Source organism: Glossina fuscipes, unplaced genomic scaffold (assembly GCF_014805625.2).
Source record: "Glossina fuscipes isolate IAEA_lab_2018 unplaced genomic scaffold, Yale_Gfus_2 116, whole genome shotgun sequence".
NCBI lineage: Eukaryota > Metazoa > Arthropoda > Insecta > Diptera > Glossinidae > Glossina > Glossina fuscipes.
In genome coordinates this window covers 2,930,596-2,947,848 of record NW_023998459.1, presented here as the reverse complement: position 1 = coordinate 2,947,848, position 17,253 = coordinate 2,930,596, and the positions used below count along the sequence as shown (strand labels likewise).

General features: G+C 34.1%; 2 protein-coding genes across 8 annotated transcripts in view; both read right to left on the bottom strand.

The window, feature by feature from the left end:
* LOC119640228 (serine/threonine-protein kinase MARK2) overlaps positions 1-15,637 on the bottom strand; it is a 69,359-nt gene extending 53,722 nt beyond the window's left edge. For 3 of the 7 annotated variants that reach the window (XM_038038111.1, XM_038038116.1, XM_038038112.1), the window contains exons 1-2: positions 15,525-15,636; positions 9,025-10,326 (exon numbers count right to left, since the gene is read on the bottom strand). In XM_038038111.1, the coding sequence (XP_037894039.1) occupies positions 9,025-9,765 (741 nt within the window). In that variant the 5' untranslated portion in view covers positions 9,766-10,326; positions 15,525-15,636. Of the gene's footprint in view, positions 1-9,024; positions 10,327-15,524 lie in introns of all 7 variants that reach the window. The other 4 variants (XM_038038108.1, XM_038038117.1, XM_038038109.1 and 1 more) reach the window with 3 other exon arrangements.
* LOC119640201 (meiotic recombination protein W68) lies at positions 10,337-11,602 on the bottom strand (the record flags this gene model as incomplete). Its single annotated transcript, XM_038038042.1, has 2 exons — positions 10,337-11,246; positions 11,302-11,602. Coding segments are annotated over 2 exons (933 nt in total), but the record flags the coding sequence as incomplete, so codon positions are not given.
* Positions 15,638-17,253: the final 1,616 nt, after the last annotated feature.

Here is a 17,253-nt window from a genome sequence, read left to right as displayed (position 1 = left end):
ACACCCACCACATTTTTAACTGCTGGGTAAAAATTCAAAAAGCTTGGCTCGTACGTTTCGATTTATTCATTGTGTATCCCGATTTCTTTTTTATGCGGCTATAGGTAAAACCTTGGCTGCTGAAGATTTTAATGTGTAAAAAATTGCACCTTCTCTAACCGCCACAAGTTGTTTCATATATGTTCACATAAGAGCAGTAACTGCTCACTTAAGTAAAAGCTTATTTAAAAGAGTTTTTTATATAATTTATTTTTACCATTTTAATCTATTACAATTCAACTTATTTCTCTTCTAAGAGTCTCATTCTTTTGATTTCTACGTGCTCATTTAACATTGTAAAGCGCAATTCTAGTATTTGTAAGCCTTTTAATAACCTTACTTGACTCAGCGCGACATAGCCTCGACCGCTTGTAAATATCTTGGGTCCTAGGCACATTGCGCCATGACCTGGCGCATTGCCTTGCATAATGTGCGCTATAGACCCCAAAACAATACGCTTCATGATAGTCCGCGCTTCGCCGCACCCTACTTGGTTTTTACTAATAATCGCCTTCAAACGGTATTTATTATATCGATATCATCTTAAGGGAAGTCTATGCTTACTTATGTGATTAAACAAGCGTGGAGTGTGGTAGATCGTAGCGTCATTGCAAATTTTGCATATATCTTGTACAAACATTCATTTGAATCTGAAGTGATCTAGTTTCCTACGATTTTGTGAAAATATTTGTTCATTTGTTGGATATATAACCAGAAAAGAAGAATTCATCAGCATACCTTTCAATTCAGATTCATTAAGACCACGATATATAACACATCACTCAATAAGTTCGTAGGACGACATAAAGATGCAGGATGACTATTGAGGAATCCCTATAATTTGTAGACACTATCAAGCAGCTTGTTAAAATTTTATGGCATTGTGACGTCACAATTAGTTTATTGATGCTACAAAAGAAATTCACGTGCTTCCCTTGTTTTACAAAAACAAAAGTAACGTCACCTCTACTGCTGTATCTTCTAAACTAATGGTCAGAAAGTCCCACAACTTTTAAGCAATTCGTTTGAAGGTTGGTACTAATAAACAAATAAAAACACTATAGTGGCCCATGGCTCACCATTAATTACTTTAGGTCATCCTGCGGTTGGTCTTATAACGACTTTTTAAAATAGTGTTTTATATGGAAACTGATCAAAGAACGTAGTCCAAACCTTTCGCCTTGAGGCCAAAGCATGTCCGTATACCGAATCATCAATATATACCAAAAATTGTCACCTATAGATCGAACATAAGAGCAATCTTAGATTGATTCCAAAAGTGATTCGGAATCGGCCGGTATAATAAAAGATGGGTCTATCCCAAGTCTTTCTGGGTATCGTCCACATTTGCAAAGACTTAATGTACGCTTGCACCACAAATAGTGTAGGTTATAAAAATTGCATAGATTTGTTAATAGTGACGATCTCTTTCAATTGTCCTGCCCACTGCATTTAAAATATCAATGAATGTATCGTCCCCATTATCTCATGTACGTAATTTGCTTTTTATAAGCTTAATATACCTAGACAACTAAGGCGATTCTTTATTTGGTTTTTTAGAATACTTTTTTAATTTTTTTTTTAATCCAAATATTCTACTTTTCTAGTTCGGCACTCTTAAAGCAAAATTTATAAATTCATATCACACATTTTAGCCTCTCAGCCCTTTTGTTCGATATCCTTGTTAAGAGGATTGTTAACAAAGGGTTAATTTGCAATATTGTGTCATTTTACTCGATGCGAAATTAACATTCTTAGTTGCAGTCTTTTTATTTTATAAAATGATAATCCGCCACTTTTAATGTGAAAATGACGACACTTAACGGATTCTGCTTTTTACACCGTCTTATTTGATATCCGTATCAGAAGAAAAAAAGATAATCAACCACTTTGTAAGGACTGCCATTTTTAATATACAAAAGCGAAAAAAAATTTCCATTGACATTGGGATTAAAAAGCTGTGTGGAAGTTTGTGAAAACGCTCGAAAATACATGCCTGAAAGTTTTCCTCCTTGCGATATATCTTGTCGCGGTCGGCATTGTTTTAATCGGTCCATAATTTTGCTTTCGCCGTTTTCCAATAGATATTATATGGTATTGCAAAAGGCCTATGTGGACCTCGTATAATAATTTTGGGCATTGGTGGAGATATTAAATGATTTGTATCCGCATAGCAAAGTTAATAGCAATGGAAAAAGTAAGTTTGCGAGCCAAGCCCTCGTCATTTGTGGGAGGTTTTAGTTTTCTGTTTCAATATGATGCTTGCAAATGTCGCTATTAACGAGCGCACCCGTTGTGAGTAATACCGAATTTTCTTGGAACTCCACGCGTTCAAATGAAATTGTGTACAATGTCATTCATTGCATTCAAAATGCTATACCAAGTTAGAATGATGGGTTTCCGTTAGCCTGCAGGCTAAAAGACTTTATAAGGATGTTGAACGCACTGTACAGCCTGTTTAGAGTCGTGCTGAGGGTAAGAAAATAGAGTAGAGAATAGAGCCGAGGGTTATAAAATAGGGTATGAATTTGCACTAAGAATCGGCCACGACTCTCCAAAGCATTTGACATGACAAACTTAGGGCTGTTGTCGTTATTATTATTAAAAGCTCCGAACCTTTCACCACGACGGAATGCTGTTCCATACATATAATCAATGCCTGACATTTACACCTGCTTTGCAGGTGTTCATCTTGCTGCGCTTGAAGAAACACTGGTATATTGGTTAACTTTCACATCACATCCAAGTTATTTAAAACATTTAGATGCTCAAAGAGATTAAGTTAACCGATGGAATAATACATTTGATAATGAAGAAAGTTCAATTTTTTAGTATTTTGGGAATTCCCCACGTTTTAAAAACAATAGTGAAATAAGAAATAAAAAAACGAAACAATGGCACTCTTGGAGATGCCGGGAAAAAAAGAAAGACGATATTCGGGATTTGAAATTGAGAAAAGGAAGCAGAAAATTTTTGTTTTAAAAAAAGAGGAACAATTTTCTTTTGAGTAAGAAAGAAGAAAAATAAAAAATGAAGTAAGATATTTAAATACATAACAAAAAAGGTTGCCAGTACTTTTTATATGCTTTTTATGTGTGTGTGTTTTATGAAGAAAGCGAGGGGCGTAAAGTTGTTTGCAAAAAAAAGAAGAGAAGAGTAACTACAAGAAGACTCGAAGAGTCAAATCGTTTACTCTTCAAGCAAGAGATGTTGAACGGCAGCCATCAAGGAGATAAATCATATAAGAAACAAGAAAAAAAAGCTAATAATACATTACCAAGGTATATCCATATTTTTCATGTTCGCTTTCTAACGGTTTGATACAAGTCTAGTCTGAAGTGGTTTTAGCGTAAATGAAAAACGATGTTCATTTAATTAGGAGAAAATTGATGTTGTTGTGAGCGATTAGAGCAGTTGGGAAAGGAGCTGCAATACTCTCTAAAAATAATCCTACTCAAGCAAGCGCGGGTAGTTTATTTAGCCCGATAAACTTGCTTCTTCGCGGTATTGTTGATGTGTTTTAAATTTTTATTTCTATTGCTGTGAACAGAAATGGAAAGTTATGAAACACGGGTTGAGAAATCAGCACTTCCATAACTCTATCCAACCTTGGTAATGTCAACACCTAAATGTTCATGGACATTCATGACGCCATATTAAATAAATATTTGTGGTTGTCTATTATTTTCAAGCTTGCTGTTCTGCAACAGTCAATCCCTCTCAACGTGACTTTGGGAGGGAACTTTTATAGGTAACTTGGGCTTGGAAACAATATTTCAGAGGTAATTACGTTGCAAATTTTTCAGGCAACTAATTTTCTTTGAAAATTTTAGTGAATGTTGTCTAGGAAGTTAGAGCCTAATGTCTGACGAGTAGATTTCTAGTCTCTCCAATACACTAAGAAATGGCTTTAGAAGTATCAACACTCCAGCCAAGAAATAAAAGCTTTCGAATTGATTATAAATTGACTAATAGTGTTATACGTTTTCGAAATTTTTTTTGTAATTCGTAATATGTAAAGTGTGAAAACGCAACCCCGCATTTAAGGGGTGGCCCAAAAGGGGCTTATTCCAATGTAAAATCTCGGAGCAGAGGGCTGAGAAGAATATTTGGCAAGAATAACGATATACGTATTTTCGCCGTTCTGGAATTGTAAGCTAATGCTAAAAATTAATGATAAATTTTTTGTAATATCATTTAACGCCGAAATACAATTTTTCAAAAAGGCTTGTATCGCAACTGTTACAATTTTCATTCTTTTAATGGGGATTTTTTCATTCATTCATTTGCAAATTGCTAATGCGAGTGCTGCGTATCAGTCTGAATTGAAGGAGCTTTTAAAAACTGCAAAGCAAAAGAAACTTACAAAATTCTTCAAACCATTGCCTAAGCCTTAAGATAATTAATCAAAATGTTAAAAAACTTCAATTAAATTGATTTTTTTTTTTATTTTGTCACCTAGGAACGTATCCCCTATAAATTACCATTCCATATTCACGGTTTCTGTATTCGCGGCACTTTTATGGAACGTATCCTCCGCGAATAAGAAACTTTTACCGTATTAAGAAAAATAAAATATCAAAGGAAATCAAAAAATGCTTTGAAAACTTGTTCGAGTGTAAGCAAAACTGTATAAGTCAAAAAGGAAAATGTTTCGTAAAACAATACATCAATTTTTGATGATAAATAGCTGTTTTTCCGTTATTAAAGATAAAATACACATAGTGACCCACGTATACCCTACGTTCACTCTACTCTGTTCTTGTTCTTAGTTAGTTATCTCTTTACTTATAGTTTACAAGCGCTAATTTTTACGTTCCCAGTTATAGCTTTTGAATTAACTTATCTTTATTTGTCGATACCGCAGTCATTTTGATTCATTTGATTCCTTTTTGTCCACCTGCTAAGGTACAGCTGACAGCTCAACGTTGTACTGGCTTCACAACTAGTTGGTTATGTGAGCAATGCTGCTGCCCGAAATTCGCTGGTATTAACGCCTGCGATTGGATTTACGTTAGTCATGTTATGACTGCAGAAAACGGCACATACTCTTTTACATAGACTGCAAAGGCGAAAAGAGTTTCTTCGGAGACAAACAAGATGTTCATGAGTAACTTGTAAACTTGAAAAATATAAAACACTTGACGGGTGACTACTTGCAGTCCTTCTCATCTGGCTTCACATGAAACTCTTGCCTACCCTTGTTTTTCTCGTTGGCTTGTTAGCCAATGTCCAGAGTGGTCATCGCTATGCTGCTGCTGCTATTGGATATATTCCGCCCAAATCGCCAAGAAACTAAAATATCTCCGAGTTACATATCCAAACAGAGGTACTACATTTGCACATTCCTTAATTCAAAATCCCCTAGCCTTGTTCATTCTACAGCATGTCTGCACTGATATTACTAAGGCTTTTGACTCAATGAATCACAAGTTACAGAGTTTTCCTATGTAATAGATAATTAACTTTTTTTTTTAAATCTACCAAATCAGCCGATATTTCCATTATGTAACACAATCATCAGCGATCTCTTTTGGGCTTAGGATGTTATTGTTCGCCTTCATTACGTTGGATTGGCATAACTTGATCACAGGATGCTCATATAATCTTGTGTTGTTGAACCTTCAAAAATGCAAGAAGTTCTCAATCTCAATGTAGAACTCATTTACTATTGAGTATCTCAATGATTCCCATAAAAAAAGTGTATTCGTTTCGGTTCCTAACTTGCCGTATGTTTGCATTGGTTTAGTGGTACACTCCTAGGCAGAATCCACGTCGGTTGCAAATGTGCCTCTGTATTAGGCACATGATTTTCTTTCCTTTTGTCCTCTTGTCAGTTTCTATATAGTTTTGTCTTTTTATACCTAATTGCGAGAAATGGAAGTAAATTTACTTTATCATCATTTTTCCAACATCCAAAACCAAGCTTCAGAGGCCCTGTAATGTTCGCGATCCGCGTCAAATTCTGAATAGATCCAACCATACCTATCTGTCTCTTTGCTATGTTTTCCTAGCTCCGGTCGCGACAGCTATTGATTTAAAATTTGACAGAAACATTGGAATTTCTTGTTGTTGGTATTAAAAATGGGCCAAGTTGGCAAAGAGCACGCCAACTCTATTGTTCTAAGCAAAAAAGCATTATTACACACCGTAACGATTTGTTATCCGGATAATGGAAATAAACGAACACGCCCATCACTCATTGAAAGGTAATAAAAGGTTAGTGGGTATATAAGACTTGGCCCCTGTCGAATATAACTTTCTTACTTGTTTATTGTTTCTCCAATTTTATTTTACTATACTAAAATAATTTTTTAGAAAATATTTGCGTCCATTTGAAAGTTTTTTCAAAGATTCATTAGGAGAAAAGTATTCGAGTGTGGCCTGCAACACAACCCCTTATAATTTCCATACTTTCCATTCGAATCTTAAACAACATCATTAGAATTTAACGCAATACGCATGGAATTTTCGATAAGTTAATTTAAAATATTTTTACCACTAAGATTTTTTTGGTCAAAATTTGAACTTTTTACGCTCAAATTCCACAAAAACATAAATTAGCTGATTTTTTTAACGCCGCAATTATATATTTAGTAACGTCCTAGAATATTATTGTTCTATTGCCTTTGTTTCCATCTAAAAAAAAATCACCAGTAAAACGCATTCTTTATGCTTCTTTCTTTTATTGGAGCTGGATTTTATATGCATATAAAGAAAGGGTCTTATGATGCAAACTAAACTTCATTTCCTTTTGAATGATGACTCTTTATCAAGTAGTTTTGTCTAAGTTATGGAGTGTCGAATGTGACATATATATAGAGTATGTTCTGACGCAATTAGAATTGCGGAAGTTAAACGTTTTTAAAACTACCCATTGCGGATAACGCCACTTATTTCATTACTTCCTTTTTGCAATTATGGCAACTGTAGTCTCCATTTATTTGATTTCTGCATTTTTAAGTTAGTTTAAGTAGAGGAGCAGAGGACAGACAGAGACCATGTGCATTATCAATACATAGATATGTAGTGAGAATAAAAAAGTTAGAGTAAATATGGACGATTATTTTAAGTCTTTGCAACAAAGCTACCTTTTGCTTCAAAAAATAGCGTTAAAACGTTAATCAAAAAAGCAAGCAGGCGATATGGCCCGACAAAGCCGATTATTAAAATTATGACAATGTGAAGGCATAATATTCATTGAAGCCTTTGGCCCTATTCCCCTACTATTTTCGTCGTAAAGTATTAACAACCTGACTTCGTTGCCATATAAAAATACGGTTTTCAAGAAAACCTTAAATAATGTTTCAAGTTTAGTACAGTTAACTTTCGTATCAAATTACTTATACAGAGCAATAAAAACGCTTGTTTTTAGTAAGAATGCCTCATTTAGAGAGTGATGGTAAAAATGGGTTGATCCAACTTAGTTTTAATGGAAACTAGGTAGGATCGTCCATGAACCAAAATAGGTTAATGTTGCGAACTTTATCAAAATATCTGACAAATAGCAACCTGCAAGTTGCAAAAAGATACATGGACGGATGGCTGTATGGGTTTAAAGTGGGTTAAAATATAATTCGTCTCCATTCGTCTCGACTCCATCGGTATAATAAAAGGCGAATTTGTCTTAAGTTTTTCTAAACGTTACAGCCATGTAAACTTAACAAGTGCTGTACCACAATTGGTAGGATTTGCAAACACGAATAAGAGTTTACAAACGAAAAAGTTTAGCGTGGAAACAAACAATAATGTGATATTTTGAAGGAGCCCTTATTAGAAGTAAGAAAATTGTGGTTTGCTATGGCCGAATCTTTAATACCCATCGCCCTTATCCTAAAAAAAGAAACCAAACAGACGAAAAAATCAATGTTCTATAATTTTGGATGTTCATAACTGCTTTTTTCTAGTTTTGTGAAGCAAAAAGCACGCAGAGCAAAACTGTTCCCAGTTTTTGTTGCATTGTAGAAATATCCTACATGTCCGGTTTAGTTTTCAACTTCCTATGCAAATTTGAAGGTTATATTTTCATTTTTGCGAATGTAACAATATTTAACACAGATACTACATAAATGGGCAAACGAACAGACTGAAATGTTTGGTAGCATCCCTAACTTAACAGCGGTCAAAAATGTATCTACTTTTCTGCTACTGGGCACTCCAAAGATTTTCGCAAATAAAAAAAAATTTTAGATAGACCAGGTCGACTTTTTTCATTTTTGTGCAAGATAGCATCGCCGATAGAATAACACATTAATAGATTTATCTACTATAGATTATGAGAAGTGAGTAAAAATCCAATTTTTCCCCTACGGAAGACAGGTGTTTTCAGCTTACATGGTACCTTACGCCGATTTAGTCTATTCTCAATGCTTGTGCCACCTGAGTGAAAGAACTTCCAATGCTTCTGTCAAACTTGAGCACATAGTTTCAGTTTTACAGCAGTCAAAAGAAATATAATATATGTATACTTTATGGGGTCTCTGGTCGGTGATAGGTAAGACAATAGCGTTTTAAATATTATAAAAAGACAAAAATTTGGTTAAATCCGCTTAAAATATTCTTAGGCTGATGCAGCAAAAGGATGGTGTAGCCATCATCATTTATTATTTGGGTATAATAAATTATTTGTCAAAGCTATTGCCAGACAAGAAAGAAATTTCCAATACCGCTTTTATCACGAAGAAAACGAAATAAAGGAGGATTCAAATTGTACATTATTAAGATGAATATGCCCACCAGGAAAAAGATTATAGACTTTAAACAGGTCTTCTAATCGCAGAAAAATTTCTTTTTTTCTTTTTGAAATAGCAAGAAAATATATCAAATTTTAAAGTGTAGAAATTCATTATGCACATACCTTTAACATTTACATCTACTAACGTGTAAGAATACGCTCGCTAAATTATAACAAAAATTCAAACTCTGTCTTTTTAGTTTTTCGAATACAATCATCATAATTGCAAATTATAAATCCATTTTACATACCTTAGTTGACGATGAAGTTCTTTGCTTCAAAGCCGCTGTCGCCGTGGACGAATTCGTGTGGCCAGTAACAAGATTTTTACCAATAATTGGAGCACCAACAACGCCACCGCCGTGATGATGATGATGGTGATGATTTGACGAGGCCGAACTGGAATTACTGACAGCAGATGGTCGCGGAACATCTGTTGTGGAATTACCAGTAACATGACAGTGATGCGACTGAGCTTGAAGTTGGTGCGGTGCTGCTATCGCAAGTTGATGTGAATACGACGGACTATTATTTGCTGTTGTTTGGTTGGCATTAGCTAACGAAGTGGGAATTGCCGAAATGCAGCTGGTCGCATTATTGGTTGTGGTTACCGTGTTAACAATGGTAGTAGACGAAGGCAGTACAATGGTGTTAGCGTTAGCAGAGTCGTGTTGTTGTTGCTGCTGCTGCTGGTGTGTATCCTGTACCGACTGTACTGAGCTGTTCACATTGTGTTGATGAAGAAGAAGCTGTTGCTGAGCGGTTTGTGAAGCTGTCATACCCTGCTGCTGTATAATTTGCTGCTGTGCAGAGACAACATTCGTTGTTGTAGAAGTTAAGGCGCCATTTGTAACAGTTGTCGCCGTACTGTGCTGTCCAGATAAAGTGACTGAAGACGTATGCTTTGACGTGGCATTACCATCATTGGATACAGTGTCGGAGGGTAAGGACTCAGGAACTGTTTGCAATGTCGTACGCATTGTTGTTGACATAATTTTTAACGCATTCGTTTACAACTTATCTTTTTCAGTATCACACAACTTCGTTGTAAAAATTGCGTTAAATATTAAAGATGGATTTTAGTATGCTTTCTTCAAGTACGTAAGATGTATGTCTCAAGAATTTACTGGCTTTTTAATAATGCCGCGAATGGATAAAAGTGAAATCGGGGGTATTGTTAATTAAAATGTGCGTTATGATTGGCTCTTAACACGTTAAGTTCCACTTACAATTTCTGATTATTACTATTACCCTCATTAAATTTTTTGGAGAGGTTAATAACTACTTTTTCGTTCAAAAAACACATCTGTGTTATATTTATATTGTTTTTAATCATTCAACTAATGATTGCAATGGTAATGCTGATTTAGTCCAGATCGGTACGCTTACAACTCTGTTGTTTTTGTTGATTTTCCTCGTAGTTTAAGTGGTCATGTATGCATTTCAATTTTGCTTATTCTTCTGTTTGTTATCCTGTCATGTTAAATTCGCATCACCATAAATAGGTAGACATCCCCAAAAATATACAAAAGCCAAATAAAACGAAAACTTATCTGCAAAAGAAAAAGTGGCGATGAGTACATAGACTTACATATATATGAAGTGAAACATCAATAAAGTTTGCGCCGAAATGAGAATAAACTACTCCATTGCGGTGTTTAGGGCACCATAAAAGACGTAAAATGTAAAATGTAGCAATGAAATAAACAAATGGAAAGGGAACATGGAAGGACACTTCATATCAACATGAAAGCTATAAATAAGTTATTGTTTTGCTATTTATTCACTGTAAGCATACTTAAAATCGCTTAGTTTTAGTAGCTTAATTCTTTTACTCCTAATTATATTACAATCTGCCTTTTGATTTTATTAATGATGTAGTCGCACACGAACATTTGAAATTTGTTAATAGACATGTTATCTAGTTTTGCCTTACGACAAAAGTATTTAAGAATATTCAATTCCTGACGAACGCCATTGTCTACATATTCTCTACGTAAGAGAAACTCAATTTTCCTGCAATCGTTTAATACTAAAGGTTCGGTAGGTATTCGTAAATGTTTAAGATCTGATGGATGAATGCCCAGCCATTTTAAATGAGGGCAGGTTAATTGCAGCGCATTTGCAGCTTGCGTCAGAGAACCGTGACGATAGATAAGCATGATTTCAATGCCGCATGGATCAGCATCAGCTAACATATAGATGGCTAATCTATGTTCCGTATGCAGACGTTGCAATATCCATCGGCTTGCAATATCGGGATAACCACGACCGGTTACTAATATGATATTTTCGTGTATTAGTGAAAAAATTCGTGTTGATAGCATTTTTTCAAATACTGTATCTTTTTCCACTAACAGTATATAAGACGCTGTAGTTTGAAGGCGATCAATATAGGTAAAATTTGTTGGCACAAAGGAGGGTGCTTTGTAGTTAATAACATCGCCATTACTCATATAAATAAGAAGAGAACCTATTGAAATACATTGTAAAAAGTCTCGCAAACAGAAGTTGAAAGAAAAATTAACCTGCCATTAGTCCTTTACTGCTGGCAAACACACCCAAATTCCAAAACGTTGTGTTAAGTACGTAACACAAATCATTCACCGCTCGTTGAATCTTCGATTGACTATCAGCTAATTCAGAATTCCTGTAGAAAAGTTCACGATATGTGCAATAAGAATGGGCCAACAAAAGATTATGTATTTCCGCCAGAATACAAATAAAGAGTGTAAACCTTTCGCGACTGGCTGCACATCGGTAAGAAATAATCTGAATTTCGCTATTCGTGAAAATCAAGTCGTTACGCAGGACTAGTTCAAGATCAACATATATTTTATACCACGATGGATTTCTTTTTAAGTATATTTTTGTATAACCACCAAAAACCAAAAAATCGTTTAAAGCATTGATTATTATTTTCTCCAAACGATTGAGCATGACGTTTATTCGGTAAAAAATCAAATTTAGTAAAATGTTAATAGCAATGCGTTAACCATGAACGGTGAGGAAACGGAAATTTCTTCGCTTTATGCTTATATTATTTGACACTGACAGACTTGTTTTAAGCAAATGTGTGTACTAAGTAGGTCAGACTTTAGTTCTAAATGTGTGACACTAAAGACTAAGCCCGTTAGTTCTTAAACCAACGATGATTAAACATAAAAAAAAAGGTAAAGCAGTAATTGTCTAGTAGAATGCTATCGGGATTTTTTGGCTTTGAAGTTAATCCCACTAGAGCGTGATGACTGATTATCACTCTGAAACCCATTCACAAAAAATCAATTTCATCTATGTCGAGCTTAACTTTCGAAATTGAGTAATCGCTGTAAGTATAGAGAAACTAAAAAATTGCCAAATGCATCGTAATACATATATATAAAGACGAAAAAATAAGTTGAAGACTGTTATATTTAATGAAAGCACAACATTCATATGTAAAAGATGGGTCAGTTTTGCATCTTTGTACAATAGCAACAACCGCAAAATTCAAGGCAGCAAACTAACATTTGACCCAGGCGTTGCTTGGGACAAGAAACTAAGGTTAAAAAACAATTGTGACCTGTCTATGGGCCTACCGCATATTAGCAACTGAGAAAACCTCGTAAAAACGGCAGTTTTTTTATATTTTTGTTTGCAAGTTTTAGTTCCGTCAAGACATTGTCGAGAAGGATGTGTATAGATATTCGCCAGAACCTATTTCATGTACTCATAAGCATTGTTTTGAGAAGGTAAATAACATTTTTTCCCCATAACTCTTTAAGCGATCGAGGCATCAAAATATCAGTGACAAATTTCAATGTTATATTTTTATATGATTAACATGCACTAAAAATTTTGCACATATTTTAGATTGCTCATTATTTAAATATTTTGGAATAGCCTTGTATGTGAACTCAGCTTTCTTACTCTCCATCTGTTATATTAATTAAGTTTTCCTATAGTGCCTGTTTTTTCTTTGGTCTAAGAATAGATTCAAAATAATATACAAATAGTAATAACAACTTTTGTCAGGTTTATTCGAACTTTCTTTAGAACTCCCATAACACATGCTCTCTATGTATGAAAGGGATGGAAAACAAATATTTGCAATGTCTCAAGAGTACGTAGTCAAAGCCTATAACTATACAGATATCCATAAATTTCTGAATATCGCGAAGATTGTTAATATGAAATACAGTTGCGAAGGTAAATAAAAGATAGTTAATATCGAATATGACATAATTGAAAAAATTTTTAGTCAGGATCTAAATCAGAATCGATAACTGTTATGTTCTACACCACCTGTGGTATAGGGCATATCAAGTTTATGCGGGCGCGCGTAACACTCAGAGGGGCTTAAGGTTATGTTATGTCATTTTCTACATCGATCTAAACTTGTATGTCCGTGCAATGTCAGCCCATGTATTTTTGTGTTCAACCCACAGATCGCAATTTTGAAGATATTTTGATCACATTCGTTGAAAAAGGGTAGTCCAAAGTCGCTGAGCAATACTACTTCGACGTTTTGAATTGGTATTAAAAAATTTGATTCGGCAAGGGCCGTTTTTTGTTCCCCCTCTTATACAACCGGTCCTACGAAAGCGAAATATAAGGTAAAGCTGTATAATTCTTAACTGTGGAAATTAGTTCATAATAGTAAATTGACATAGAAATCAACCTTACCGAATTTGGACCACATAAGTCCATTTTTGGATATCATCGCTTATACATACTCCCGGGATATGCAAAAAAGAACTAATTGTCAATCTCTTTTGATGAAATTTTGTTCATGGTAATGATCTTACATACAAATTGAATAGAACAAATACGAACCACATAGGTTGAAAATCGATCCGTAGCATTTTAACGCAAAAATTTTTGCTGGTGGGGAATTTGGGTCAACTAGGCCTGTTTTTTAAGGCCTAAGATGTATAGGGATTATCATGGAAAGCAGGCCACTATAATAAAATTTTTAGGAAGTTAATTAAATTTTCTAAATTCTTTAATATTCAGGCTTTGCATGAAAATAATGTGTAATATTTGGTGTATTAGTACCAAAACAAACGAAAAACTCTAATAGGCGAAATGACTTCTTACTTGTTTTTCTTAAATGTACTAAAAAGGCAGAAACAAAGGTTTGGAACTAGTTTGCGGTGCACGGGAAAATTACTTGATACATTCATTTTCATGTCCACATATATTTACATAAAAATTTTCTTCATATAAACCAGTTATAGGCACGGAAAATATAATTTACTTCTAAATAAGGTGGCAAAAAAATTTTCAGGCTGATAAAAAAACGCTCTTCTACCTTTGCGCAAGAAGTAAATGGTAAGCAATTCGTACACATTTACTTCTTACAAACGTCAGTTCTTTGAAGATCTTCGAATTTTCAGTCAGTCATTGTAAGCGGGCGTGATGCACCATTTCAATTTCTAAAAAAACTATTTCGAACATATCAAAAGCAAACGAGAAACAAGCAAAGAGGCGTAAAATGGTTATTTTATGTTGTTTGCAGCTTTTCCGAAGTGGAGCAGTGCAGATAATTCACGGAATTCTAAAGGAGCTTTTATCCCTTGTTCTAAAACCAGCACAATTTAACGCACAATCTGACATTATTCTGCGCCCCAGAAAAGTTATGCTTTTAATAATCCCGTCATCATTGAGCCTAACGTCTATACTCCATTTTTAATTGGGGCTTGCGAATAATCAATTGCATTGATTAAAGTCGGTAACAATAAATTACACATAATAATGGTGTCAGATGTTATCCCAACAGTTTTTGAATGTAGGATTGAACCAATGCAAGATAAATTTAAAAAAAAAAAACGCTTTATAACCATTAACTGTAACTGGATTCAGGAATTTTGTTGTTTCCTGCCAAACATATGATGTAAATATCAGATTTAAATTTATACTTCATGACGTATTGTTTGACAATTTAAAGAAAAATGATCGATCTAAAAAATCCTGGTAACAAATAAAATGAAAACGATCAATTAATATACCATCACAAAATATTTTTCTCCTGGATTTTCTCGTTTCAAACACCTTTCTAACATCTTCCTTTTCCCATTTGAAATAAATAAAACTTTATTAAGCTAATATCTGGTTTTTTGTTACCCGATTTTTTATTGTACTGAAGTTTTTGCTATTATATATTCACTTTTTTACTTTTTCTACTAAAATTTAAGTAAAGTTTTTCGAACAACGTTTGGTCGTCATACACACACAAACGGCCACATAACCATAAAATCTTTCAACGTTGACGTAGAAGAAGAAAATGAGGCGTAGTTTTTGATAGTAATCCACAAAAGATGGAGTAAAATAGCTCAAAGACATGTATGTAAACAGGAAGGTACAAAGACAAGAACAGCTTCTTTACATTTAGAAATAGTTAATTCGTACTAAAAAAAATCGATTAAACACATTAACTTAACATCACATTATAATTCCGTTGTGACACTTCACACACAAGCCTTTTTTTTGCTTTGGCTAAAATTGTACGGGTTTTTTAATATGTTTTATTACAACACTTGTCGAATTCTTATTTTATTCTTATAGGTAATGGTTATAGTCCAGTATAATATAATACATATAATTTATTTGACGCCTAGAGAAATCAGCCACAGCAGCTATATGTATCCCTTTTCCAATAGTATGTGTATAAAAAACCTTGGTTGTCGCAAAGTTCTGATAACTCTCTTTCTCATTTATATTTACTGTTTCTCTATCTTCCAAAGTTTTTAATTTGGCCCACTACACTTACGACAAAACGTCAGCACAAAACAAAATGTTAAACGTTCTTAAGTAATTTAACTATTTTATTTTATAATCACGACCTTTTTTAGACACACTGAAAATCTGTTCACTTATACAGAAAGACGTCCGCCATATTCGATTTCTTATGTTCGTTAAAAAAGTAGGTATTGTTAGAAAAGGGTGTTGCCGTATCTTTTAAAAGCAAATAAAGAGTTGTTGTACTAAAATGACAGTAGCAAATTTTATTAGCGTTGCAAAGATTTTGTATTATTGAATGAAAGAAGAGGCAATGAAGTCGTACTTACGTATCAGGTATTAAAATCGAGGATGAATACATCGATAGCATTGAATACGATCATACACAAATTTTTAGGTATTTAAGGCCTGAATAATTGTTCAAAATTTGCCGGGTTTATCACATAGTTTACAGACAGAAAAATAAGGGAAAAAGAAATAAAGACCATTTTTTTCATGTTTAAGGGTTATATTTCAATTTTCGTTTTTAAATTCTATTATTTTTCTTTGTGTTAAATGTACTTTTATATTGATATATCACGTGATTTAAAATTTGAAAGTATTATTTTATACAAGGTCCAGAAGAAAGAATATAAATGATCTTCTGCAAATTTAAACGCTATTCCTTAAATTTCATTATTATATTGTATTACTTTAAGACGTAATTTTCAAATTTTAAAGCACGTAGTGAAAGAAACTATACTTTTCAATAGTGGCCGAGAATTTAACCTGTGGGGTAATATAATAATATAAGGCGACTGTCGCCACGGTTATCGCCTTTTTTTTGGGGAGAATAATTGATTATCGCCAAGAGGTTAATCATGTACCATTGTCGCGAACGTTTCAATACGTGTCCTAAGGTTTTCCATTACAACGTACTAATAACTGAGGGAGGCGTAAGAAATGAAAGTCACACTGACGTTTATTTGTTTTGTGTGAACTAACTACATACGGTAAAAAATTTAAGCATTCAAACGAATAGAAAATTGTGTAGAATTAGAGAAATGAAAAAAACAGTTAAGTTAAATCCAGTGGCCCTTATTGCAGAAAACTCAATTATTATATATTCTTTTTTACAGATTTTCCAAAACAATATATTTATTTATTTTATTTATTTATTTTATTTATTCCACTTATACTAGGAACACAACTAAACAGATAACAGTCGAGTTCAATTGGCTCTTAATGCAAAACTTATATTAATTAACAATGAAATTGAGTATAAGCATAATAAAACAAATAAGAAGAAGAAAAAAAAGAAAAAGAAAAAAAAGCATGTACACTATCAGCTTAGGAGCACACTTACAACCGGTACAGGACCAAGTTGCAAATGAACCCCTAAGCCATCGCAAACATGCATAAACCTGGCAACCGATAATAAATTGACAATAATTCAATTTCGAAACGTAAGTAGTATATATATGGGGGAACGTCGACGCGAATTTTAGCCCGCAACAAAAAAGGACCTTTTTTTTTTTTTTCTTTTTTTTTTTTTGGCTCATCACAATTTTTCGGCCTTTCCGTATAGTAGTATATATACGGGGGAATAATGTCCGCACACTTCCCGGCTCAAAACGCCGCACATGGTAGGATGCGCACACACGCACACACACAACAGCATCCCTCACGTCTACTACACATTCCACATGACACTCCACTTACCCTCACAAGACAGACTCCAACGCCAACGATCACATTTCATTATGTCCCTCCCCCTCCAA